The following is a 24,633-nucleotide window of genomic DNA, read 5'->3' as shown; positions in this document are numbered from 1 at the left end:
AGACTCACAGATATGGTATTTGACTTTTAGAACACCTGGTAAGAGTTGTAAGCAGAGTATGGTCAGGTGATGAAACAGGGATAGAAAGAGGTTTAACATGTTGCTTAAGGCTACCCCGGAGGCCAGCAACAGAGCTGAAACCAGAGCCGACACTTCTTGATCCTTGGCCCACAGCCCTCTCTAACAGATTGCTGGGAAGCTATTGTCCTTTCAACCCCAGATTGTCACTCAGACTGCAGAAGGGCATATGTGGCAGTTCATAAAGAGAACAGACCACCATCCTTACTTGCCCAGGTAACAAGAATTGAGTCTTACTCTGTGTCAATCTCCTTATTGTTCCAGAATGAATTAATTAGAACTAGACTTCTTTTTTTTTTTTTCTTTTCTTTTTAGGCCCTTGCTCACAGCACATGGACGTTCCCAGGCTAGGGATCGATTTGGAGCTATAGCTGCTGGCCTACACCACAGCCATGGCAACACGGGATCTGACCTGTGTCTTCGACCTACACCACAGCTCACGGCAATGCCAGATCCTTAACCCACTGAGTGAGGCCAGGGATCAAACCCACAGCCTCATGGTTCCTAGTTGGATTCGTAACTGCTGAACCACAACGGGAACTCCCTAGAACTAGATTGAATGTGTCAGCCAGGGCAGAACAGTGACATCCAGGACCTGAGACAGCTCACATGCTAATGTGTCCTCTTCCATGAGGATCAGTGAAGGGCCCTGAATAAAAGTTATACTGACTGACTCAGGGCTGCAGTTTTTCTGGGCTGCCGCGAAAAGTCAGGCTGAACAGGAGGCAATGTATCTGTGGGTTCTGGCTGAGATCTACACAGGAAAGCTTCATTTTTCTCCTGATGTCCTGGGGAGACATTCTCAGATACACAAGATACATGTGGTATCTGAACTGGAAGACTCCAAAAAACACTGGTAGTGCAAGACCCAGTGAGAATTCACAGAATGCACTGCATTCATTGTCCAAATATTTAGGTAAAGAGCTGGGGGGAAGTGCATTCCATTCAGAGGGAAAAGGATTAAATTAGAGAAAGACTTGACCATATGCATGTCCTATTGTAACTTCACTTGGGAAAATAGAAAAGAAAAATGAAACTCAAAACCTCCCCAAAGGTATCTATGGATGATTTTTCTTGTAAGTTTATGAGCATCGTATATCTTAACATATTGTCATGGTTTTATCCTTGTTCATGTTGCGTTTCTATGCACGATAATAATAGAGTTAGCTTTGTTTTCACTCAAAGTTAAATAAACAACAATCCAGAACATATAGACTCATATAATTTCTTCTTCTTCTTCCTCTTTTTTGCTTAATGGCTGCACCTGGGGCACATGGAAGTTCCCAGGCTAGGGGTGAAATTGGAGCTGCCACTGTGACCTACACCACAGCTTGTGGCAACGCTGGATCCTTAACCCACTGAGGGAGACCAGGGATCAAACCCACATCCTCACAGAGACAATGTTGTGTCCTTAACTTGCTGAGCCACAGTGGGAACTCCCTCAAAGCATTTCTTATCACAGTCAGAAAACGCAGTCCTGGGTAGTGTATACCAGGTAGCAGTGTGGAATATGCTTTTGATATATGACTAAAAAAACCCAGCAGCTATAATTTATGTGTGCCATGACTACAGAAGTGTTAAATATATGTTGAGTGTGTGTATGTGTGTGTGTGTATTAATGTGGTAAATAAAAGACTGGAAAGAAATTCACAGAAAGGATCATTTTGAAAAATCTAATTTTCTAATAATGGGGTAATAGCACATTTGGTCTTTCTGTTAGTTATGTCTTATTTAAGATAACTGGGGCTCCCTGGGGCCTTTTCTGTAAGTGCAAATGATTCCAGATGATGTGTTGTCTAGAGGAAGCGCATGGTGCAGAGGGAACTGGAAATGGGACAGGAGTCAGAATGCCCTAGTTTGGTCCTGACTTCCGGGAAATGCACTGTAATCTTGGGGAAGGAACTCAATTTCTTCACCTACTACCTGAAGGTTTAGTGATAACCATCCCAGTGGATCAAATGTGAAGGGACCACATGCAGAAAACCCCAAAGTTTCAAAGTTGAACGTCATAGGGGCAGTTATCTTAAGGGAATGAGGGGGCCTGGGTCATTTGGGCAGAGATGTTCTTTGCTTCATAACAATTTGAGACTCTTTGATTATCCCCATAAATATATTCTCCTGTTTTTTCTTGAATCCTATAAGCCTTACAGCCTCATTTTTTAGAAACATGGACATGTCAGATACTTCTCTTTCCCCTTAAATGTATTTTGGAAACACGTGCATAATCAACATACTGCTGGCCCTTGGCTCAGGAGGGGAATAAAGAGAGAAGAGGTGGGGTCTGAGTTGGACTGAGCACTGCATGCCCAGGCTGAGGAGCACCCCTTCTTCATTCAAACCAACTACTGCCCCAAGGAAATGCTGGCTTCACGGGGAGAATTTTTTAGAAATCTCCCAATTTTGAAACACTGAACATCTGAAATGGACATGAATTGTATATGCCCAACAAGCCCATGTAGGTTACTTACAAGACCAAGGGCTGCCATTAGAGTGCTCTTGAGGGTTTAGAATCTTATTTCTTTCACACCCCAGATCCTTCCCCTTTTCCTCCCCAGGAGAGCCCATTTGCAATTCAAAGAGGAAAAGGCAGGGACTTACTATGGAGCTGCTGAAGGCCACTGGGGGCTGTGAGCTTTCACAGCGCCCCACAGACCTCTGCCGCGAGTGGCCCTGGATGGGTACCCGGGCACTCTGGCTCCTCCTCAGAGGCTGGGCCCCTCCTTGGCCCCTCATTGTTCCTGGGCCTTTGTCCCATCGGGCTGGGAAGGACAGGCACCGGTATTGGGTCCACTCTTCACTATCAGAGTCCAGCTCCTTCGGGGTCTCTAGTCGCTTGGCTGAAAGAAAGGAACTGTGTTATTGCACCAGTCATAGACCTTGGCCACATCACAGCTGGGGAGATGCCAGACTTTGGGGTGGAGCATGGGGTAAGAACATGGAGTAAAGGCACTGTGCTGCTCTGGACAACAGGCAGCTGGCCACCCTGACTGGAGGAAGAGGGGTGCAACTCAGGGGCACAGGTTCAAATCCTAGTTCTATGACTGCCAACCTATGTGACTTTGAGCTTTGCACAACCCATGCCTCTATTTCCTCAATTTAGGGTTATAAAAATTACCTAAGTCATAGGGTTGTTTTGAAGATTTAAAGATATACTGTATTAAAGTGATTAACATACTCTAAGTACCAGTTATGGTAGATGTTGTGATCAGTACAAAGAGATTAGAAGCACTCATGTAAATGCGATTGGACTGCCTATAATATCCCTCTTTTCTTTCTCCATGCCTCCCATTCAAAAGAGTGAATGCTGCTCTTCAGAGTTTCTTCTCCTAGGTAGGAAGAGAGGGGAGAGAGAGAGGGAGGGAGGGAGGGAGGGGGAGAGGGTTGTGTGTTGCAGAGAGGGAGTTGATGGGATCAGGTCAGCATTCTAGGCCACCTGCAGTGCATGCAAGACAACAGCCCAGGCATTTTACAGTCACATTTCCTAAGTCAAACCTTTGTGCCAGTGAAAATCCAAGAGCTCAGCTAGCAAGGAGGGCATGTCCTGGGTGTATGCCATCTGAACATGGCCTGCACCGAGGCCTGTCCTGTCAGGCATGCTGACCCAAGACATTCTTAAACTTTGGCTGCATGACTGTCACATAATTTGGACCTGTCCCCAGTTCATTCCTGACAGGTTTAAATCCTCTGTGTAAATGGCACCAGACAAAGATCGACCCATCGGAGGGCAACCACACCGGAGATCGCTGATAGCCTCTGTGAGCAAATGAAAGTTTACATGTGACAAGAAGAGCACTGAACTGTGACAAGGAAACCACAGGGATACAGGAAGCTATTTTCCACAGAGCCCCAGGCTCTGCGGGAAGCCGGGCTAAAGGCTTCTATCACCATTCTCTTAGGAGAGCAGGGGTGACCCCTTTAGAAGAAGGATGGGGGCTGCAGAAGCCCCCGTACCATTTTCTTGGTGAGAATACTCGCGGCCCATGATGGTACAACGCCGGAACACCATCTTGTTCTCGGTCAGCGTCCCCGTCTTGTCGGAGAAGATGTGCTGGATCTGGCCCAAGTCTTCAGTGATGTTGAGGGCTCGACACTGAATGGACATATCAGTCTCCTCATCATACAGGTCAAGGTCGTTGTGCAGGAAGAAGACTTGCCCGAGCTTCACCAGCTCAATGGACACATACAGGGAGATGGGGATCAGCACCTGTGGGGAGATCGAGTGCCACCAGGTCAGAGACCCGGCTGGTCCCCCATCTCAGGACCTTCACTGGAGGTAGGGGGTAGCAAAGGCACTTCATGGAAAGCTCAGGTCAGCTCACGAGATGGACTTCCTCTGAGAAATTAAAGATCAGTGACTTCACGCCTCCCTTCGGATTTTTAGGGGAATCTGAAAAAAAGACACACTTGCTTCAACTAGGGATGTCCAGTGGGGGTAGGCACTTGCCACTGGTTGTTTACTCACTGAGTGGGAAGCGGTAGGGAGCTCTAGTTGCTTCTGTCCAGAGTCTCCTTCTGCCCATAGATCTCTATGCCACTAAGGATTGCTGCCCATTTTGACAGGTGTTTAGATACATTCTTTTTATTTTTTTATTTTTATTTTTAATTTTTTTGTATAATGATTATTATTTTTTTCCATTATAGCTGGTTTACAGTGTTCTGCCTATTTTCTGCTGTACAGCATGGTGACCCAGTGTGGTTGCCAAGGAGGAGGGGGAGGGAGTCAGATCCATTCTTGTAAAAGTATAGTTAATTTATAATGTTGTGTTGGGTGCCACGGCTAAGTGATTTAGTTTTCTGTGTATATATTCTTTTCCATTACAGGTTATTACAAGATATTAAATATAGTTCCCTGTGCTATACAATGGAATCTTGTTGTTTACCTATTTTATTTTTATTTTTGGCTGTGGCCTGTGGCATGTGGAAGTTCCCAGGTCTGGAATCAAACACAAGCCACAGCAGGGACAATGCCAAGGCCTTAACCACTAGGTTACCAGGGAACTCCAAGATTACCTGTTTTATATATAATAGTTTGTCTCTGCTAATCCCAAACTCCTAATTTAACCCTCCCTCCATCCTTTCTGCTTTGGTAACCATGAGTATGTTTTCTATTCAGATGGATTATTGATCACTGCCCACTGTATCTATTGAGTGCTTGCTGCATGTTATTTGCTCTTCTAGGTCCTGCACATGGCAAGGAGAAGAACAAAATCTCTGGGATTGATGACCTCGTATTCCAATAACAAAGAAATATATATAAGTGGGTGGTGAGTCTCATGAGAAAGAATAAAGAAAAGAGGAGCGAGGGTGAAGGCTGGGAAGGACTCTCGCAAACCATGACCTTTGTGCAGAGACCTGGAGAAATGAGGGCGTGAGCAGGAGGTTATCTGTGGAGAAGGAGCATCCAGGCAGGGCAGGGCAGGCTGGGTATTGGTCGGTGGGGGGTGGGGGTGGGGCGGGTGGGGGTTCAGGGGTGGTCAGAGTCGGCGGGAGGCAACACACAGGGATGGGGTCTAGGAGGGAGTCAGGGTCCAGATGACCTAAGGCCTTGTTGGTCTCAGTCAGAACTTTGTATTTCACTTTGGATGTGAAACCATCAGAAGGTTCAGTGAAGAGGCGGGCGTGGCCTGCCTCACATTTAAAAAGGATTGCTATTACTGTTGGAGTTCCAGTTGTGGCTCAGTGGAAATGAATCTGACTAGCATCCAAGAGGACGTGGGTTGGATCCCTGGCCTGGCTCAGTGGGTTTAGGATCCCAAGTTTTCCTGAACTGTGGTATAGGTCACAGATGCGGCTCAGGTCCCAAGTTGCTGTGGCTGCGATTCAACCCCTAGCCTGGGAACTTCCAGATGCCTCAGGTGCGGCCCTAAAAAAAGGCAAAAAAAAAAAAAAAAAAAAAAAGGATTACTCTGCTAAATGAACCAATGAACTAGTGATTAAAAAGTTTTCAGCAGTAAGAGGACAATGAAACACCCTCAAATACTGTGAGAACTCAAACATAGATGGTTTTTTTTTTTTAAAAAAACAAAACTACAGCTTCCCTTATTGCTTCATAGATTGTAATTTTTTGTAGACCCTGAAGATTTTTTTATGTCTCTTTATACCTTTTTGCATTTTGCAGGTGTTTACTTACAGTATGTGCCTTTCTTACCCCTCTCACGGGTGCTCTGTGTTTTTGTTTTTTTTCTCCTATATAGGCCTAGTTCTGCCTTTTTCCATCTCAAGCTCTCAGGTTCAAAAACTCAAACCTATTGTTTCTTTCACTTAATGGCTGAGGCTGGAGGTTCTCTGTAGTTCTCTGTGCTGCACTGTTATCTTGTGTTATGCCCAGGTCACTAGGGTTTACCTGTTTTATGTCTGGCAAAGAGACAGGCACACATAGATCACTGCTGTAATCTTACTTTTAAATAGAAAAGCCTGATAAATATTTTCCTGTTATTACCTGAGGCCAAAGTCCCTTCCAAAAGGCAGGGCTGGTCCTGATATTATTTCAGATATGAATATTTTCAAAGACCCATGAGAAAGCAATAAATATTTCCCCGTCTCAGTCCAGTTGGTTCTTTCTTGGGGCCAGCACTGATTCTTCTTTCTTCTGCAAAGTCGTACGGGTATTGGCCACAGGTCTGCCTGAGCCCCGAGTCAGGGAGGACCTACCTGGAGCAGGATGATCATGGTGAGGAACATGTAGAAGCCCCCGAGGGCAAGGGGAGGGAAGTGGCCATTGGCATCCGGCACATCGAAGGGAGGGTGTTCTGCAAAGGTCCCATTCCAGAGGCTGTGACCTGAGAGGAGGCAAAGCCAGGCATAAGGCAAAATCTCCACTCAACCCTAAATTGGTCAACTCCATCAGCCCTTCCTTAACCCGTTCCTGGAAGGGAGTGTGTTTTAGAGGAGCCCATCCTTTTTTCTACATAACATCAGGGTGGTGTATATGGGTTCATTTAGCTATTAAAGGGCCCTTCATCTTCCCTACATTTCAATCTCTTGATGGGCATTAAGTCCGTCCTCCCAGAGGAGACTAGCATGGGGATTTCTGATATTTTTTGGTAGTCCTGTTACATAGGGGTTGGAAACAGACAAAGGGGCAGGAAATGTTTTGTTTTTTTTCGGTTGTGTAGTAGACAGTACATGGCTGGGAAGTCTCAACAAACCTGTACCCTAGACCCTCTTTTTCCCCCATGTACACACCCACACACCCATCCAGTCAACTATCCATTTGATCATCTATCCATCCATCCATATATCTGTTTACCTACTCTTCCCTGTCTCTTTTATCCCAAATTTATTAATTCAAGAAGGAGTTGGTCCTAGCTCTTGTCCTTGAGGAGTTCCCTACTAAGTCAGGGAGTCAGATGTTAAGCTACAAGTCCCACATAGCATGAAGGGTGCCATGTTAAATCCTGGAACACTCTAAAATCCCATAGCAACAGCACCAGACACAGACTGAACCCTCAGTTTCCTTATGGGGCGAGGACTGATAAGTGGTCCTGGCACCTGATACCAAGGTCTCTGGATCTGGCATGCTCACCTCCTTCTCAGAGAGAGTAGAATCCTGCCCCTCCCCATTACTTTCACAATCTATTGATTATTTTGGGCAGTCTACCAAGCTGATTATGATTTGTCTGTACCTTCTTAGTAATTAGTAGTAACACATTTTCCATGGGGTTATTGTGAGACAGAATAACCTAACATGTAAAATGCTCTTGGTACCAGAGTAGGAGCTTCAGAGAATAAATGCCAGAGGGGATGATGCTCTGCTTCTAAGATACTTCAGTGCCCAGGAGTTGGGCCAAATACCACCATACATGGCAGAAGAAAGACTTACAGACATAAGGTTAAGAGCCCGATGTATGAATACCACATGATATCACTTATATCTGGAATCTAATACATGGCACCAATGAACCTTTCCACAGAAAAAAACTCATGGACTTGGAGAACAGACTTGTGGTTGCAAAGGGGGAGGAGGAGAGAATGGGAGGGACTGGGAGTCTGGGGTTAATAGATGCAAACTGTTGCATTTGGAGTGGATAAGCAATGAGATCCTGCTGTGTAGCACAGGGAACTATATCTAGCCACTTGTGTGGAACATTATGGAGGATAATGTGAGAAAAAGAATGTATGTATATATGTGTGACTGGGTCACTTTGCTGTATGGTAGAAAACTGACACAACACTGTAAACCAAACATAATGTAAAAAATAAAAATCATTAAAAAAAAAAGAAAGAGTCCAATGTATGGCACAGAGCCAGGGTCACTGGCTTCCAGAGAAGCCAGAGAAGGCTGCCTGGAGGAGGAGGCCTGGAGGGGTTCTGGAGCCCAGGCAGGGACTGGGTGATTACAAAGGCCTGGGAAGGACATGATGAGCAAATAAAAAAGAAACACCATCCTTACATAATTAAAGTAAATGTTTGATAAATAACCCTGGAATGGCGCTCATTCCAGAGTTTTTGCCTCCTGCAGGGGCTGTGCTTTAATTAGGTGCCAGCAGAGCAGAGGCCTGCCATTCTGTATGAGTTGTTCTTTCCAGACAGAATAGCCTGCTGCCCCTCCCCATTACTTTCTCAATCTATTCATTATTTTGGGCAATCTACCGGGCTGAACATGGTTTGCCTGTACCTTCTGTCACTGTGTGATCTTTTAATCATTAACTGCCTTTCTCTGGAGACACAGTGAGATGATCTCCAGTGTTCTTGCCAGGTCTGATGTTCCCTGAAAAACCCGTCTGGAAGCAGAGCCAACAGTTCTGCAGTGTCTTGGGGGCAGAGGTGGCACGGAAAACCAATGGTTGCTTTTGTTTGCCTGATTCCCTCCCCTGCAGGTGCTGCCCTTCCAGGAATGAGCCCCTCACTTGTGTGCCAGTGGACACACCTGAGAAGGAGATTAATTAAAAACTCCAGGCCACGTATGAAACTAAACCCCACCTTCCTCACTGTGGTGACACTGCAATCTCTGGGTGTCCTAGGAAGATCTTGGGGTTTCAGACACTGTCTTTTGAAAACAGTGATGGGACTGATTTCTGACAAAAGCAGGTAAAGAGCAAAGGCCACGGCTGCTCCCTGGTGTGGTGTCAGCCGGGGTTTTGGACTCAGCATATGAGTTTTCCCTCTTGATCCTTCCTGCTTCTTTGGGGTCTCCTTTAGGGTCCTGAAAACATCCTTGGTGTTAAGCCATGGAGAGGGAGTGTGGGTAAGAGTGAGGGTCCCTCTCTGCCTTCCTCTCGGGGGTGGACTTAAATGTCTCTGATGACTCCAGTCTAAACCGTCTGCAGCTCTCCACACTCGGTCACAGCCTGGGTCTCATCAGGTCTCCATTCTTAGCCTTGCTCTTGCCACACAAACAGCCAAACGTTCCTCTGCTTAAAACACTTCTCCTTTCTGCTGCCGTCCTTTTCTCGTGGCTGTCTCTGGGGCTAGAGTGACAGCTCCTTCCTTTCACAGCTGCCTGCTGCACCCTAACCTTGCCCCCTCCCTCCCTCAGTAAACACCTCCTGCATCTGGGAATCAGCTCCAGCAAGACGTCCTTCCTTGATGCTCCATTAATGCCTGTCATGGGCTGAATAATGCCCTCCCCCCCAAGGTGTTCAGGTTTCCATCCCTGACCCTGTGACTATGCTACCATAGACAGCAAAAGGGACTTTGCAGATTCGACAAAGGATCTTGAGATGGGGAAGAGGAGCCTGGGATTTCCAGCTGGCCTCGGTGGTGGAATTACAAAAGGGAGCATCTTTACGAAAGGGAGGCAGAGGGCGTTTCTCCCACAGACAAGGAGAAGGAAATGTGAGTGGCAACTGGAATAAAGTGCCTTGAAGATGGAGGAAGGTAACTCAAGGGAGAAAGTGAAAAAGACAAAGGACCCGACTCTCTCCTCAGAGTCTCCAGAAGGAGCCAGTCCTGAGGACACCTTGGTCTTAACCCAGGGAAATTTATTTTGGACTTCTGAATGCCAAAGCTATAACAGAATCGACTAGTATTGTTTTAAACCCCTGGGTTTGTGTTAACTTTCTACAGCAGCACTAGAAAACGGATCCAGGACTGGTGTGCAACCCTCCCTGAGTGAAGTGGATGGTGTTAGTGATTCTGTTCTTGGGTTGGGCTTCTTCCTGCCAGAATGTAAGCTCTCCGAGGACCAGTCCTGTGATGGATTCATCTTGTTATCCCCCCTCAGGATAAGGGGGTGCCTGGGTTTAGGTCGTATGGCTTAGACAGATACGTGAGAGAAGCTCTTCCTAAGAGTTAGAGCACATACTACTTTCAGGAGATTTTCACCTGCATTTTTACTTCACTGGCACCTCTTAAAGCACAGAATAGATTTTATTTAAAAGAACTCCATTTTGTAGATGAGGAAACTGAGGCTTGGAGTTGGAGCAAGTCACCCCCAGAAACAGAAAGTACTGTGGGGTCATTCTTTCCAGAATATTTCTTACCTACAGCCCCAATGAGGCACATGAGGAAGAGGATCCCGATGCAGAAGAAGACGTCTGTGTTCATGCGCCGCTCGATCTTGCTGCGTTTGTACCGCGGGCCGCTGTTGTTCAGCATGGCTTTGGTCTCATGGCCTTTGAGGGAAAACAAGATCGTCAGCCCTTGTTTGCCTCTGGCTCTGCTCACAGGCAAATTCAGCAAAGGAGAGACTTCATTCTCCTATCTGACTCTGAGGTCCCGAGGACAGCTAGAGGCCTCATACCTTTTGTTAGTGGGTTTTTATGGATCCATCCCCTACCTGCTGGACAGTGGTGGGCATGGACAGAGCCACTGTGCACAGGCTGTGGACTGCACAACTCTAGAAGAAGCCCTCGTTTTGTAGTTGTCATGGATTTGTAACAGGCAAGTCTAGTAGGACATGTGCCTGGTAAGTGCCAGTAAACTGTCTTGGGCCATCTTTTTCTAATTTGAACAAAGGTGCTTATGGGCTAGTGGTGGGATGCAGTGGTAAGACAGATGACTCACATGCTGGTGAAAATACACATGGAAACAAGTAAATAACATACAGTTAGTAATAAGTCCCATGTAGTACCAATTAATAAGGGGCTGATAAATGAGAGATGATTATAGAGAGCATGGTCCAGGAAGCCTTCTCAGAGGAGGTGACATGTAAGGGAGAGCTGAAGGGAGAGAGAAGAGTTGGGGGAAAAGGGTTTTAGGCTGGGGAACAGTCCTGTGGCAGGACTATACTTGAGGGCAGTTACCTTCATGTCACTCAAAGCATTGGCATTGCTTGTACAAGAGTGGTAGGGGCCAAAGACCTCCACCCCAGCATGAGCTCTGGGCAGCTCCTATCCTATCTTGGAATTCTGCATTAAATTTTATTCAAGAAAAGGACAATAAAATGTAAAAACTATTGGGTCTCATCTTGTCACCCCTTTTGTGAGTTGAAGAAACCCAGGTCCAAAGCATAGAAGGGACCTACCCACTGAGGGAATAAACGAACATCAGAGCTGCTGGCGAACCCAGGATTCTGGTTCCCAGTCTATTTCTTCTTCCACTAACCTGGTACCCAAGCCACCAGCTAAGAGCTGACAGTCATACTGAGCCTGTACATTTAGATAAGCCTCTCCCTTGGGGCTATTAAATTTTAATTACCACGCTGTACCCCTCAGCAGTCAAATTAAAAGATACGAGTTGAGTATTCTCTGTGCAAAATTAAAGAAAACTAATATATCAACTCTAGTAGTGAGTGGTTTAATGCTGTTTTGCTGGTTGTCTTGTAGATTTCAAGCGGCAACAAGACTGTAGGAGTGAACACATGCGAGGCTTCTGAAGTTAGACTCAACTCCTTGCAATTTTGGGGGAAATTTCACAGCCATGGCCCTCCAGCCTGCCCAGCTCACCCCATACAAGGGGTCCTGGGACCACCCCCTTCATCCATCTGCTCCTCACCTCCTGAGATCCCTCTGTTCTTCTGGCAAAATTTGGGCTCTAGGAGGAGACAGTGTGGTATAGTGGAGAGCTTGTGGGCTCTAGTGTCAGACAGAGCTTAACTCTGCAGATACACAACCTTGTATTATAGGGAATTAATCTCGGGAGACATGTGACCTTGAGGGAATTCATCCTTTTGCACCTCAATTCCTCATCTGCAAAATGAGAAATAATGGTTGTGGGTTTGGGGATGGGGATTGAACTGATAAACACAAAGCAGTTAAATTCATTCCTGGTACACAGAGGCGCTCCATAAATGTTTGCTGTGAGGAGCATATACCTCTGCACTCAATCACTTCTGCAAAATTCAGCTTGGCATTTTTGGGTCTTTAACTGTGAGGTGCTTCTATTTTGTCCATCTGCATTATCAAGGCAGAGAATATACCTATACCGCTATATTCTCATTGTCCATCTGTATTATCAAGGCAGAGAAGATAGCTCCACAACCACTCATTCTCACCCAGGGGACTTTACTCCCCAGGGGACATTTGGCAAAGTCTTGAGAAATTTTGCGTTATCACCTTTGAGGAGGTGGCGATAATGGCATCTAGTGGGCAGATGCAAGGGATGCTGCTAAACATCCTATAAGACAGCTCCCCTATCACAAAGAACAATCTGGAATAAATGTCAATAGTGCCAAGGTCAAGAACTCCTGCTCTAGATAATAATATTAAAAATGAGTACCATTTTTGCTCACTTTTTTAAGACTCTAACGTGTGCCAGACATTGTGTTAAACCCTTCTCACGCATTACATCATTTGAACCTTATAACCCTATGAGGTGCCTCTTGTGTTGAAAGCTTAACCGACTTGTTCAGGGACCTGCAGCCAGAGAGTGGTTCAGCCTAAGGCAGCCTGGCTCCGCAGAGCCATGATTAACTCTCTCTCCATCTGCCCCTCACAGACCACTCCCATCACCCACTCAGAACTTTGTTTCTGATCCAGTGGAGAAGCAAACTCCATGCCTGTGTGGGTTTGTGGTGGGGCAGGGATTGTGGAAGGGTTCACCTTTAGTAAGTCTACAGTCGGCATTGAACTTCATTACTAAAGACCCGCACCGACTAACGTGACATCTCTTCCTCAAACTAGGGAAAGTCTGCTGGATTGCGACGTTATTTTTAAAACCTCTGTTTTTCTTTCATAGTCCCCAAAAGGGAATCTTGGGGTAGATTAATGTTTAAATGCTCTTCTAGGTCTAACAAAAGTAGGCTTCTACTCAGACTAAAACACATCAAATCAAACAAAAGGACAAGCAAACGAAATATTAAAAGGTGAATGGAAGATGCAGAGAAACGTGTTCTGGAGTCTTCCAGGGAAGGCAGACACTCCAGGGAGACTGTGTTTTCTCTATACAACAAACCTCCAGTTATTCATATAACAACAGATTTTTTTTCTTTTTTTTTCATCTTTTGCATTTTTAGGGCCACATCTGTGGCATATGGAGGTTCCCAGGCTAGGGAGTCCAATCAGAGCTACAGCTGCCGGCCTGCACTACAACCACAGCAGTGTAGGAGTCAAGCTTTGTCTGTGACCTGTACCAGAGCTTACGGCAACCATGGATCCTTAACCCACTGAGTGAGGTGAGGGACCGAACCTGTGACCTCATGGATGCTAGTCAGATTTGTTTCCACTGAGCCATGATGGGAACTCTGCAACAATAGATTTGTAATGAGCACACTGGCATGCCAGGTGCTGGGGATACAGCAGTCCCAGCCCCACTTCCAATACTTTAGCTTTCATTATGAGAAATGTTGCTGTCACCTTTTTTTTTTTCCTCCACTGGAAAGCAAAGTCTAAGTGCAGAGGAGAAACAGACTACCATATGGGGAGCCACAAAATGAGTAAAGATAATAACAACATAACAACAAAACAGCAACTAAAACCCACTGCACCCTCACTTTCTACAAGTAGTGCTGGGTACCTTCCATGTGTTGGGTCACTGGACCCTTGTGAATGCTCAGTGGGGAAGATACAAATATTCTTCCCATTGTACAGGTGAGGACACTGAGGTACACAAGACAAAGCTGCTAAATTTGTTGAGGTTGTTCCTCAAGTACAAGAAGATATTCTTTATCTTGCCTCTGGTGAGTGTCATAAAGCCATTAGAGGTGTATGAGTGTGAGTCCCCCTCCCTGTCCTGTACAGATGAGTGAAATTAACTGGGAACTGAATTAGGTCTCCTGTGGACCAAATGAGCTGCATGATCCCAGCCTCAGTTTGCTTAGCTGAGCAATGGGAAATCACATGACTCTGCCCCTGAGATCTGATGTGAACTCCCACTGACTGAAGATGGATTTGGAAGAGGCAGGATAAAGGACAGAGATCCAAGAAGCTGTCCAGGGATAAAGACCTGCATAGATGACGATGCCAATAGCCACTTCGGTGTTTCTGATGGTGCAGCCTCGAAGCAGAAGACTCTCGTTACCAAAGCCGGTCCTGGTCTGATCAGGATGTTCCCTGGGGATGAGCAAGGACAGGGAGTAACAGTTTGACAGCCCCTCCACATTGTCACTGGTTAGTGTCAGAGAGTTAGAAGAGTGATATTAACTCAGAATGTAATCCTCATGTTCAAGTGTAACTCTTCATGGCTCCAGGACATCTTTGGGGCTGGAGCATTAGAAGGGAATTGCCTATTCCTAAGAATGTCATCATTTACTCACTGAAAAGGCAGAACTCTGCTGCACAAGCCTCAGAATGGTTCTGGGGTAGAATGTGGGGGAACTGGTTTCTGGCCCTCCAAGGATGGATGCTGTGTTACCTTTAGGTGTGTTCACACACTCACTCCCCCCAGCTTCTTGGTCTAACCCACAGCTAAACATCTGAGTCCATAGCAGACAAGGGCACTTCTGCCTCTCATCTCACCAGGCGTTAAGATAGGGCAGCCCCAGGGCTTCCTGTTTTGAACCACGTCCCTCTCTCAGCTTCTCTCCTGTGCCCTCCTCCTCCTGCCCCATCCCTTGTGAAATAAACAGACCTCATAGCAGATGGGTCTGTGGCCCTCCTGCACCATCCTGGCAGGCAGCTTCTTAAAGGGGAGATACTAGAGTTTTTCCTTTTCTCTAGTTTCAGGAAGACTCGCAACTTTCCACGTCACACCAAAACGTCTGAGTCAACCCATACCAGTGATTATTCGGCGCCCAGCCCTAATTCTATCCTGATACCTTCCCTTTGGGGTTTCCAGAAAGTTTAAATATAACTTCCCCACAACACCAGGGAGAACAGAAAAAGAATGATATGAACCCTTTGGGATTTTTCTCCTTCTAGTTCTTCAATATTTCATTTCTCTAGGTCTAGTTATAAGTGTTTTCCATGTATTAACTCAGTTAATGGTCTTGACACTCTTGTAAGAGAGGTCAAGTGTCAAACCATTTTTTTGTTCTTTTTTTTAGGGCCGTACCTGAGGCATATGGGAGTTTCCAGGCTAGGGGTCGAATTGGAGCTGCAGCTGCCAGCCTGTACCACAGCCACAGAAATGTCAGATCTGAGCCACATCCACACCTATGCCGCAGCTCATGGCAACACCACATCCTGAACCCACTGAGCAAGGCCAGGGATTGAAATCGCATCCTCACAGATACTATGTCGTGTTCTTAACCTGCTGAGCCACAACAGGACCTTCTCAAACCCATTTTATAGATAAGGAAACCGAGGCAAGTTCATAGGGCTAGTAGGAGAAAGGGGATTCAAACCCAGGACGTCTGGCTACAGAGTGCTATACCGTCACTCAATAGGCCTTTAATGATAATTTTTTTCTTCAATAATAATTTTTTATGGTGTTTATAAATTACACTTACTTACATTATTTTATTTGACTCCCTTTGGCTCTAGGAAGTTTGCAGGGGGATCATCTTTACTCATGAGAAAAATGAAGTACAGAGAGGGTGAGAGATTTTTTCAAGACCATACACCTGGTACATGGGACATCCCAGGACTTGGAACCCAGGCCCCAGACACCAATGCTCCTGCGGTTTTCACTACATCATGGTTTATCCAAATAGTTCCCCCTTAACTATAGCCAGTCAGTCTTTCCATTTGCAATTCTTCTGTATCTAACAAGGAAATGTCTTAGTATTTTGTAAACCCTTTTCTGGCACTTATTTATCTAACTTTTCAACACAGAGGGGGCTTTGGCAAGTAGTAATCTGTAGTTAAAATAAAATGTCACCTGAAAAAAATGCAACATTGTAAATCAACTATATCTCAATATAAAATAAAAATTAAATTGAAATTAATATGACTACAATAATACTATATTAATGATAGTGTCTATAAAATTTCAAATAAAAAACTTGTACTCATATAATATTTATAAATGGAAAGTAAAACAGCTATAAATCTATGGAAATCTATACATGGCAGTTGTACTGGTGGCCCATAGTGTCAGTGACATAAATTTTCCTTTAGAAATAAACTGAGAAAAAAAAGTAAGCAAATTAAAAATTCTGGGGAGTTCCCATTGTGGCTCAGTGGGTTACAAATCTGACTAATATCCATGAGGATGTGGGGTTCGATTCCTGGCCTTGCCTCATTAGGTTAAGGATCCAATATTGCTGTGAACTGTGGGGTAGGTCGCAGATGTGGCTTGGATTTGGCGTGGGCTGTGGCTGTGGCTGGCAGTTGCAGCTGTGATTTCACCACTAGCCTGGAAACTTCCATATGCCATAGGTACAGCCCTAAAAAGAAAAAAAATTGAGGCGTTCTCACAACAGTGCAAAGAGATTGGCAGCATCTCTGGAATGCTGGGACTTGGATTTGATCCCTGGCCTGGCACAGTAGGTTAAGGATCTGGCATTGCCACAACTGTGGTGTCGGTTACAATTGTGGCTTCAATCTGATCCCCAGCCTGGGAACTCCATGTACCTTGGGGTGGCCAAATGGAAAAAAAAAAAAAAAAGTAAAAAAAAATTTGGAAAATATAGATGTTGTATAAATATGATGCAAATCATAAGGGTGGTCCAAAAATGACTGAAGTCGAAGACCTGCTTCTCCTTATCAAGGAAGGAGCTGGCTATGGATACGATACTGGGATAGAATCTTGAATGATTCACCCTCAGTAGCTAGTAGCTTAAAAAGCATTTTTTATGATGCTCTGATATGACAACATATGACAGACTCTTTTTCTCCTGGTTGTAATGTTCCTTTCACAATGGATGGAAGAAAGGGATTGGCTATCTCATAGCTCTCCTATTCAGCACTCCATTTAGAGGGACACTTTATTTAACTGACTCAGCAGTATTTCTCCACCTTGACTCTAACAACATTTGGGATTATCCTTTGGTGTGGGAACTATTCTGTGCCTTGTGGGATGTTGAGCAGCCTTCCTGGTCTCTACCTACTAGGATGCCAGCAGCATCCCTCCCCAGCTGTGACCACAAAATGTGTGTCCAGACATTGTCAAGGTCCTCTGATAGAGAGGGGGATGAGGGGTTTGAAAACCACTGAAATCAAAACCGTAGAAATCGAAATGTTTAAAACTTGCATTTTCTTTCTTTTTTAAAAAAACTATTACTGGACTGAGAGAGACTGAGACTTTTTTTTTTGGCTGCACCCATGGCATGTGGAAGTTCCCAGGCCAGGGATTGAATCCACACTGCAGTTGTGACCTGCACCACAGCTGCGGTGACGTCGGATCCTTAGCCTGCTGCCCCACAGAGGAATTTCCAAAGGTTGCATTTTCAAGTCTGACATCCTTAATCTTTAGAGCCTTAAAAGCTGCTCATTTTCTAACCATCTGGGCAGCCCCAGGAGGACTCCTAAATCAAGGAGACTTCAAGAAGCTTCCAGGAACCTAGAGAAATCAGACCTGTTGGTTTGCTCAGGAAGAGAGTACAGACCATCTGTGGATGCTGGGCCTTGGCATAGAACAATAGGTCCTTGGAAGGACCAAAGAAGAAAGTTTGCCATCATCCCATGTGTTGGCTCCTGGGCTGACCAATCAGACTTTCAGGGCTCACCTATGAGGGCTGGGCAAGCGGGGAAGATGTATCTAGGGGCAGCAACTAGGAAGAGAGGTGCTGAGGGTTGAATGGAACTGGGCAAGTTCTATGCCAGATGGGGGAGGGGGGAAACAGAGCCCTGGCTGAAGTTGAGAAAGGCCAGCTGCTGGCCTGAGCTCTAGTGGGGAGAAAGGGTCACAGATAAAAATAGCAGTGAGGCTGTTCTTGTAAGAGGAAGGAGAATGGCTCAAGGCCTGGGTGACTTGGAATGAACCCAATCCACACAACTAGGCATGAAGGGTGGGCTCCCTGCCTGGGCAGGTGGAACCTCTACCTGGCCAGGTGCCTGCAAAGAATCTTCATGTCCCCCAGGAGCTGTGCCCTTCTCCACTTGTCTCCATCTGCTCTCTCTGGGCTTTTGAAAGTAATTTGCATTGAAAAGCAGCTCTTTTTCTTGTATTGTTCTTACATTTTCCCCTCTTATCTTGTTCCTCAAGACATCCTACACGGCCAAAGAAAATATGGGTGGAGAGAAAACAATGATATCTGCCTCCCAAGAAGCCGCCTTCTTCTTTTCTTTTCTTTTTTCTTTTTAAGGTTGCATCTTCAACATATGGAAGTTCCCAGGCTAGGGGTTGGATCAGAGCTGCAGGTGCAGGCCTATATCAATGCTGGATCCGAGCCACATCTGTGACCTACACCACAGCATGCATCAACACTGGATCCTTTATCCACTGAGTGAGGCCAGGGATCGAATACTCATCCTCACAGAGACTATGTCAGGTCTTAATCTACTGAGCCACAGTGAAAACTCCCCCAAGAAGCCTTCTTAAGCCTCGTTATGGCCTGATTGGTAGAGAAGTCGCTGTAACTTATCTGAGCTCTGTGTGCAGACAATGGAAAACACCCTGGGGATGGAGTGAAAAGACCCGGATATGAGTTCTGGTTTTATTGTGTAGCTACTGTGAGCCTTTGGGTAAATTGTGAGAAGTCTTATCATCAGATCTCCCATCTGAACAATGGGAATCATAATTCTCAATTCCCTGGCTTGTTTTGCAGATTAAATGAGATGATGTTCTCTGACAGTACTCTAAAACTGTTAAAGCCCTGAATGAAGGCCTTCATTCATAGCTGTTACCATTGCTCTTCTTTTGGTCTTTTTTGCAGTAAGACCAGTAGTCAGATGTAGGAGCAGAGTTACAGTAAAGATCTCAGGCTGAACTGAAAGTAAGGAACAACAAGAACCATAATTGCAACAGCAGTGGCCCCATTAACAAATTTTTTTTTTTTTTGGTCTTTTTTAGGGCTGAACCTTTGGCATATGGCGGTTCCCAGGCTAGGAATCAAATCTGAGCTGTAGTTTCTGGCCTATACCACAGCCACAGCAACACCAGATCCAAGCTGTGACTGTGACCCAAGCCACAGCTCATGACAATGCTGGATCCCCAACCCACTGAGTGAGGCCAGGGATTGAACCTGCATCTCCGTGGATACCAGTCAGATTTGTTTCTGGTGAGCCACAATAGGAACTCCTCCATTAACTATTTACTCTGTGCCAGTTTCTGTGCTTCAGGCTTTGCATATGACCCATTCTTAGAAAAAAAAAATCCCATGATGTAGATACTATAATATTTTACAGATGTAGAAAACAAGGCCCAGAGAGGTTAATTAATTTACTTAAGGTCATACAGCTTGTAAGAGAGAGAGCCTGGTTTCAAACCCAGGTCTGTCACCCCCCAGAGTCCCCATTCTTACCTATAATGCAATACGGGCTCTTTCAGAAACTGATCGAAGTTCAATCATACCTGCCTCCCTTGAATCAGAGTGTAGTCATGATTTTGATGCTGCTTCACCAGAGTTCTGAAAAACCTATTAGTGAATTTAACCCTGGGAGGTAATGAATAGTCACTTCAGCAAACAAAGAATAGAAAAGTTTTCCCAGTTTAGTTAGGTCTTTCCAGCCCTTCTTTATGATAAAAAAGAAATAAACTTCCAGAGGACCCAGATGCTGATGTGTTTGGCCATTTCATTCAAGAAAAAAATGTGTTCTAGCCATAGAGGGAGTATTTACAGGCAGAAGATACTTACATATAGCCCTTAAATCTGTTGAGGTGATTGTTGGGCTTCTCACACACGATGGTGTTGTGGAAATGTTCCGGCTGGAAGTGCAACTCCTGTGAGAAAGGGGATGCTGTGAGGTTATTAAGTGAGAGGGATCTCATTCTAATAGGATCATTGGGAGAGCTAATCACTCTTAGAACCATTTCAAATAAGGTAATCCCCGCTTTGTCACACAGCGATGTTCTGAAATGTGTTAGAAGAAAAAGTTAAATCCTCATCAAGGAGGAGAAAGTAGATGCAGATGAAAAGTTGGATTTGAGGCAAAGGAAGAGCCCTGCCCTGTCCACTGTGCTGGGCAGGTCTGGGTTTCAGTTTCCAGACTCACGCAGCCCACAGCACTTATTGCAACGATGGGAATGTGCCACAACGGCACTGTCTAACATTGAAGCTGCTCAGTGCATGTGGCTATTGCTATATGGTAGTATGACTGAGGAACTGATATTTAAATTTTATTTAATTTTGGAGTTCCTACTGTGGCTCAGCAGAAACAAATCTAACTGGCATCCATGAGGACGCAGGTTCGTGACCTTGCTCAGTGGGTTAAGAATCCAGCGTTGCTGTGAGCTATAGTGTAGGTCACAGGCACGGCTCAGATCTGGTATGGCTGTGGCTGTGGTTGTGGCCAGTGGCAACAGCTCTGATTTGACCCCTAGCCTGGGAACCTCCATATGCCGCAGGTGTGGTGCTAAAAAGACAAAAAATTTTAATTTAATCTTAATTAAAGTTAAATAGCTACCTATCACATGTAGCTGACACGTTAGGCAGCGCAGAAATAGGTGATCAAAAAGCAGAGATTATAAATCACACCACGGAGAGCTAGCCACAGTTAATATTCTTGCGCACATAGTACTCCCAGGGTTTTAAAAATATATACATATACCTACACCACAATTATGTATGTATGGACACACACACACATTTATGAATTTCAAAAATGAGGTTTCTTGAATGTTCTTACATGTTGTTAAATTTGTCTACATGCTTTTTAACAGCTAGAAAGAAACCTACTGCATGAATACCACCATATTTCATTTAATAATTTTACTACAGAATATTGACATTGTTTTAGTTGTTTTACTGTTGCAAAAATGTTGTGAAAACAGTAGCTAATAAAGCAAAATAAGTAGCATTTACTGGATTCTTATTCCTTCCAGATGCTGTGATGAATATTATTTATTTTCAAGTTTACAATTGTTCTATGAAGTACGTACTTTGATTATTCCCCTCTTTAGGGATGGAAAAATGGTGACTCAGAATGGTTAAGGAGGCTGCCGTGGTCATACCAGGACTGGGATTTGAACCCAAGTCTGACTTCGCACCCTCTGTTACTTGCACAGCGCATTGCCCCCGGGAAGTCTTGTAGCAAAGCATTTTAAACACATTCTTGTTTTTTACTGTTTCTCTTTCATTAAGTATATCAGTGGTACCGTATCATTGAGTACAGTGCTGGGGGGTCGGGGGATACAACTAGGGGAAAACACAACTAGATCCTGCTTTCTTTTATACATTATACACACACACACACACACACACACACACACGAGATATATATAAAAGAAATATATGAGAATAGAATTGATTTATAGTTTTGTATCAATTTTTGCTCTATAGCATAGTAACCCAGTCATACCTACATATACATTCTTTTTCTCATATTATCTTCCATCATGTTATATCTCAGGAGACTGGATATAGTTCCCTGTGCTGTACAGTGAGACCTCATTGCTTATCCATTCTAAATCTAATAGTTTGCATCTACCAGCCCCAAATTCCCCCATCTATCCCACTTCCTCCCCACCCCAATTCTACCCCACACTGGTTAAGAGTACATTCAACTCCTGAGCCTCAGTTTTCTCATCTGTAGAATGGGACTAACATCATCTTCCCCCTCCCTCTCATTTGTGCCAGGGAAGAGAGAATCCACGTGGAAAAGCTGTGAAAGGGCATAATGTGCTATGCCTACAGAAGAAAGCAGTGCTCAAGGTGGTACTGGAAATGCTTCCCTGGGTGGAGCTTTTAGCGCAAGGAGTGAATTTATCACCAAAAGCTTTAAGGTACAGCTGTTCCAAGAGGTAAATTGATTAGAAGAAATGATAGCATTTTCTGGCTTCATGTAAATATACTGTCCGTTGGTTCTGTGGGGACGCCAACATAAATAAACTTTCTACTCACTTGAAATAAATTACCCATCCAAGAGTTTCTAAAAATACAGCCCCTTTTCCCCCTCCAAGTATTGATTCTTTCAGGGACAAAACACTTGCCGGGTTCTGAGATGATGACAAATCACACGGTAATTTGTCAGCTGCTTTCACAGCTCTGATGAAGCCGTGCACTCCCCTTCCGATCCATCCCACTTGGCTCCCTGCCAGCTTTCTAAATCCACCCCCACTGAAGACACGAGTGGCGGTAGGGTCTGAGGGCTAATGATCCTGCTGCAGTGAGTCGCTGTCATCTGTTCAGTACATATCCTGAGGGTCCCTGAAGCGGTAAAGTGGTGAAGTTTCTCTCTCTCTCTCTCTCATCGCTCAGTGGGGTATCACAATGACCTTCATCCGGAAGTGTCCCTTGTTCTTTTATTCTTCTGGGCACTGGTCTTGGGTGCTCTGTCTGTCTCCCTCTCTTCACAGAGAGGTGACTTTGCCCTTTCTAGCTCTCCGTCCGCTGGACTCCTGCCTTCCCTCCCTGAGTTGGGCTGTGGAGAGGGGCTCATGGCTCAAGGAGCCTCTAGGAGAATCCAAGGACAAAAGTGGCAGGGGGTGGGGGTGGGTTGGAATTGCCAAAGCCCCACAGATTTGCCAGTGTCCTTAATATTTTTTTCTTTCTTAACCTCATTCGGGAGTTTCTGATTCACTTCTGACTCAGTACCCCAGAGCTTTTCTTAGCTTGTGGATGAAGCCCACTGACTTTTCTTTTGGATCCAGCCTTTTATCTAAGGCATAGTCCTTGAGGAAAGTCTCACTAATAGGCAGGAAGCCCTGGGGAGCCAGCAGGGTGCTGGAAAAGAGAAACTCTTTCCAGGGAGGAGAGCTTGTGTGTCTGCAGTTCTTCAGGCCAGACTTCCCTATCTTGAATACAAACGTTGCCAGGCACCTATCATTAAGTTCTCACAGTAACCTTAAGAGGTTCGGAAGAAGTGCAAATGCAGATTCAGTAAAGCAATTGTCTTATGGTTTGTAAATAACAGAGCCAGCACTGCAATTCCTGTCATTGGAATCCCAAACCAGTCATCATTATCATCACCAATACATTTATTCCTCTTTCTCCTTTCATCATCATTATCATTATCACACAGCACTTACTGCATGGTTATAAAGTGTCAAGAACAACTAAAAAAGAACATTTTACACATGCTATTCCCTTTAATGAACACAGTATCTCCATCAGATAGATACTCTTACTATCCCTATTTTACAAATGATGAAACTAAGGCTTAGTGAGACTCAATAAACTTTCCCAATGACACAGAGCAAGCAAAGCAGAAGAGAGGCTTTAACCTCAGGACTTCTGGTGGCACACAGTCAGCTTTCTTAAACCACAGTGCTATTTTGATGCACAAAGGAAAGATTATCATTTGAAATTATCCTTTTGGCCCTATTTCCTTTACTATGCTCCTTTTCCACTTCTTATGACTAAAGTATCTGATACAATAAGTGTAGTCCACATATAGTTGAACCTTGAACAACATGAGTTTGGACTCTGTGGATCCACTTACATGGATTTTTTTCAAACATAAATACTACAGTATTACCCTACTGCGGTTGGCTGAATCTGCAGGTGCCAAAATGCAAATATAGAGGGCTGACTATGTTATAGCAAATTTTCCACTGTGTGGATGGTTGGCATTCCTAACCCCTGCGTTGTTCAAGGTTAACTGTATGTGGAATCTAAATGGAAAAAAAAAAAATCTTACTGCCAGAGGCGGCAAGTGGAGGGTGGGTAAAATGGGTGAAGGGGATGAAAAGTTACAAACTTCCAGTTAAAAAATAAAAGTCAAGGAATATAATGTACAGCATGACAACTATATTTAATAATACTGTATGGCATGTTCAAAAAGTTGCTAAGAGAGTAGATCTTAAAAATTCTCATCACAAGAAAAAAAACTGTAAATATGTATAGTAACTGATACTAACTAAACTTATTGTGGTGATTATTTCACAAAATATACCAATATCAAATCATTATGTTGTACACCTCTAACAATATAATATTATATGTTGAATATATCACCATAAAAATATGAGCAAACCACAATGCCTAGAAATCATTATCACCATCACTACACCCTTAGCTTGGGTCAAATAATGAAGAATCAAAAACTATACCACATAATAACATCATGCTAAACTGTGATTTAGCTCTATTAAATTTTAAAAATTTCTTTGTTTCCAAAAGATTTGTTTCTCTGTTTCATGAAAAGTTTTGCACTGGCTCACTCTCATTTTTTTTTTTTTTTTTTTTTTTTTTTAAGTATCTGGTTGGTTAGGAGATCAAGGCATTTCTAGATCAGGGTAACTCAACCTTGCTTCTCCTGACATTTGGGCTTGGATAATTCTTTGATGTTTAGCAGCGTCCCTGGTCTTTAC

The 24,633-nt window shown here is 44.4% G+C and overlaps 1 protein-coding gene across 4 annotated transcripts in view; it reads right to left on the bottom strand.

Moving 5' to 3' along the window:
- The window catches only part of ATP10B (ATPase phospholipid transporting 10B (putative)), a 348,489-nt gene that overhangs the window by 74,730 nt on the left and 249,126 nt on the right, over positions 1-24,633 (bottom strand). For all 4 annotated transcript variants that reach the window (XM_085001864.1, XM_021076903.2, XM_021076902.2 and 1 more), the window contains 6 exons: positions 20,018-20,103; positions 14,344-14,450; positions 10,503-10,634; positions 6,730-6,857; positions 4,030-4,282; positions 2,677-2,915 (listed from right to left, as the gene is read on the bottom strand). In XM_085001864.1, the coding sequence (XP_084857990.1) occupies positions 2,677-2,915; positions 4,030-4,282; positions 6,730-6,857; positions 10,503-10,634; positions 14,344-14,450; positions 20,018-20,103 (945 nt within the window). The remainder of the gene's footprint in view (positions 1-2,676; positions 2,916-4,029; positions 4,283-6,729; positions 6,858-10,502; positions 10,635-14,343; positions 14,451-20,017; positions 20,104-24,633) is intronic.

Source organism: Sus scrofa, chromosome 16, assembly GCF_054392235.1.
Source record: "Sus scrofa isolate SSC_HxYL_T2T_F1_AM1 chromosome 16, Sscrofa_HxYL_maternal_Yorkshire_Landrace_v2.0, whole genome shotgun sequence".
NCBI classification, from domain to species: Eukaryota; Metazoa; Chordata; class Mammalia; order Artiodactyla; family Suidae; genus Sus; species Sus scrofa.
This window is presented reverse-complemented; position numbering and strand designations above follow the sequence as displayed.